Genomic DNA, 3,536 nt, shown 5'->3' on the forward strand with positions numbered 1-3,536 from the left:
GGTTTTGCCAGGCGAGTCTTAGACTGCTCAAGATCTCTTCTAGTTAGGGACATTCTCAGCAACGAGGTAAGTTTTAGAGAAAAAGCAAAGGATAAAGTTGGCCTATCAACAGACTATTTTAAGATACCATCACGGAAGTTTCTAATTGTTTCCCAACCTCTTCTCTCCTGTCCCTTTATCTTTCCTTTGTCCTCTTTTCTCCAACCCAAGCACTCCATAACCTATGTTCTGGCCCTCTTTCTCATTCACACCTTTAAGGGAAAGATGTGAAGATAACTTATTTAACTTCATTGTAATAGGTCACCTTTTTCTATGAGGTGGATAGATAGCTGATTCTCTGATAAATGCTATTGCCTTAAAGTGTAGGGAATTCCCAGTCGATGGAACTAATGTAGGCAGAAGATACATGTCACCTGTAGAATACTGGATACTGTTTCTATATTGGTTAGACACTGGACTTAAAATTACTTCCATTTAGAATCCTAGAATGATTGCAGTTTTGAAATTTCCCCCTTGATAAGAGAGTTTGTGGCTCTACTGTCAAGTGAGGTGTGCTTATAATTAATTTCTACATCAGGAGGGTTTTTCTGTTTCCCTGTTTCCTCAGATTCTCTGTAGCTATCATTCATCCTGGTATAATGAAGAGTCAGCCTTTCCTTTGAAGGCCAGTCCTAATCTTATTCTATCATCTACAAATATCCTGCATTGCCTAGATAACTTGGAAGTTTCCCTAGACTGGTGGAAGTGTGTTTTTTGTTTGCTTGCTGTTACTCACGTAAGAGAGAATTTTTTTTTAGTTTGATTTTATCGTTCACCTGCTCCTACAATTTAGGATCTATGACAAGACCATTAGCTTATGGTAGCCTGGGGGCAGATACAGAACACTTAGTCTGTTTTCCCATATATGTGGCAGTATGAACCGTGGAGGGTCAGGCTTAGATTAACTTTCAAAGGAAGAACTTGGGATCTAAAAGACTAATCTTTAGGAGATAAGCTTGAACTCCTGTTTTCTAGATCTTGGGCAACATAGGTAAAGAACAAAATCTAAGGACCAATATTAGAGAGTAAGCACCTTGGCCAAGAGATCTAACTTTGACTTGGTCTTCTCTACTTGAACACTCAAACTCCCATGGCACTTAACTGTAATATTCCTCAGCAAGGCTGTGCCTTTCCCTCTCTCTTATCCGCTTTGCTACTAACTAGGTTTTTAACTGAGGGTAAGCTGCTTCTTTAGGCTTCAGTTTTTTTATTAGTAAAATGTGAAATAGATAAACTTTTACTTCTGATGCTCTTTGCAACTCTGTTTTCTCTATTTATTCTTTTTCTCTTCTCTCCTTCCCTCCCTCTACCTTATTTTATTTTCCCCTCTATTTGTCTACCTCTTAAACGTTTCTCTCCTTTCCAATTTTTATTCCAGTTATTTGAGAAATATAACTTTTTATTTCTCAAAAATCACAAAAACAGACAAAAACTAAAATAACAGTTTTTGGAAAGAAATGTATACTGACAATCTAATAGGCCAGATTTTTGAACCAACAGCTAGCCCTTTTTCATAAGAGCAGTGTGGATAAATGGATGTTTGATAGAAAGAGAGAAAATGTCCTGGCTAAGGCTGGGGAAATATGAATCAGAAATCTTTCAAAAGGAATCTTGTAGGAGACTTCAGTACAATGTGATTTTTGATTCACCATGAGCATGGGTCAGCCAGAGTTAAAAACAGCCTGGATGTAAAATATTCAAGAATTGAGGAGCAGAAGACAAATTATTCAAAAATGATAAGAGATGCGAAAGTAAATGTGAATGTGACTTATTTGTAGTTGGGTGAGTCTTTTTCCCCTCAGCCAGTAGAATTTTCCTCAACAGGATACACCGTGGAATAGTAATTTTGGGATTCAGTCCTCTCTTATACCCTCCCCACCCGTGTGAAAATAAAATTGTTTGACTCCCAGGAGTCAGATTCTAACATATTGTTATATCACTGTATTTTTAGGAAGTCACCCATCAGGACCCCACAAGCACCCTCCTCATGCCTGTGTCACACTGGCTTCATGGCAGATAATAACCACTCTTACTTCCAACATCCTTACTTTGTCTTAACTGGAATTCCAGGGCTTGAACAAAAGTATTATTGGATGGCATTCCCATTGGGTGCTATATATGTCATTGCTCTCTTTGGCAATGGTGTCATCATCTCTACCATCAAGTCTGAATCATCCCTGCATATCCCCATGTACTATTTTCTGTGCATGCTGGCATTGGCAGACATGGGGCTTGCCCTTTGTACTTTGCCCTCTATGCTAGGCATATTCTGGTTTAACCACAAGTCCATTGCCTTTGATGCCTGCCTTGTTCAGATGTACTTCATTCACACCTTCTCCGCCATTGAATCTGGCGTCCTGGTGGCCATGGCCCTTGATCGGGTTGTTGCCATCTGGAACCCGCTCAGGTATGGTACCATCCTAACCAATGGTGTGGTCTGCAGAACAGGGACAGTCATCTTGACAAGGGCACTGTGTGTGGTCTTTCCTGTGCCTTTCCTCATCAAACGACTTCCCTTCTATCGCTCCAATATTCTCTCCCACTCCTTCTGCCTCCACCAAGATGTCATGCGCCTTGCCTGTGCCAGCACCCGGGTCAACAGTCTCTATGGCCTCATTGCTGTCATCTTCACCAAGGGTTCTGACTCCCTCTCCATCCTCCTCTCCTATGTGTTCATACTCCGAACAGTAATGGCCATTGCCTCAGGGGAGGGCCGGCTGAAGGCACTCAACACCTGTGTTTCACACATCTGTGCTGTACTCATCTTCTATGTTCCACTTATTGGGGTGTCTATCATTCATCGTTTTGGAAAGCACCTTTCACCACTGACTCATGCCCTCATGGCTAATGCCTACCTTCTTGTACCCCCTGTGCTGAACCCTATAGTCTATACTGTGAAGACCAAGGAGATACGAAAGAAAATCATCCAAATATTTGTTCAAAGCAAGATTACTGCAGAGGGTTAAGTTCTGCCAGTTTGAGAGAGAAGAAAATCTATTCTGTAAAGGTTCAATTATGAGTATGAGAAATAAAGGTTTATCTTTTTCATGTTTTCTGTGTGATTTGAATTAGACAAAAAGAGATTTCTCTGCTGGGGTGCCTGGGAGGCTCAGTGGGTTAAGCCTGTGCCTTTGGCTCAGGTCATGATCTCAGGGTCCTGAGATAGAGCCTCATATCAGGCTCTCTGCTCAGTGGGGAATCTGCTCCCTGCCCCCCACAGGCCTACTTGTGATCTCTCTCTGTCAAATAAATAAATAAAATCTTAAAAAAAGAGAGATTTCCCTGCTTTCAGAGCATACTTTCCTTTTCCTGTGCCAAGTTGTTCTTTGCTTAGTATAGGAAGAGTGACATTTATAGGAACTATTCAGTGTACTGTCCTATAGCCCTGCATTTTTGGCATATAACACCTGAAGGCAGGGAATATTATTAATTCAATTTTTAAATAACTCTCCTGAACTCAAATAGGCCATGAGTTCAACACCTTTTAAATTAAAGCT

The 3,536-nt window shown here is 40.8% G+C and overlaps 1 protein-coding gene across 1 annotated transcript; it reads left to right on the plus strand.

Moving 5' to 3' along the window:
- Positions 1–3,087, plus strand: LOC309840115 (olfactory receptor 51H1-like). Its single transcript, XM_082682184.1, has 2 exons — positions 1–66; positions 1,991–3,087. The coding sequence occupies exon 2, from the start codon at positions 2,049–2,051 to the stop codon at positions 3,003–3,005; it is 957 nt and encodes a 318-aa protein (XP_082538310.1). The 5' UTR covers positions 1–66; positions 1,991–2,048; the 3' UTR covers positions 3,006–3,087.
- Positions 3,088–3,536: the final 449 nt, after the last annotated feature.

Source organism: Mustela nivalis (genome assembly GCF_964662115.1).
Source record: "Mustela nivalis genome assembly, chromosome: 9".
Lineage (NCBI taxonomy): Eukaryota > Metazoa > Chordata > Mammalia > Carnivora > Mustelidae > Mustela > Mustela nivalis.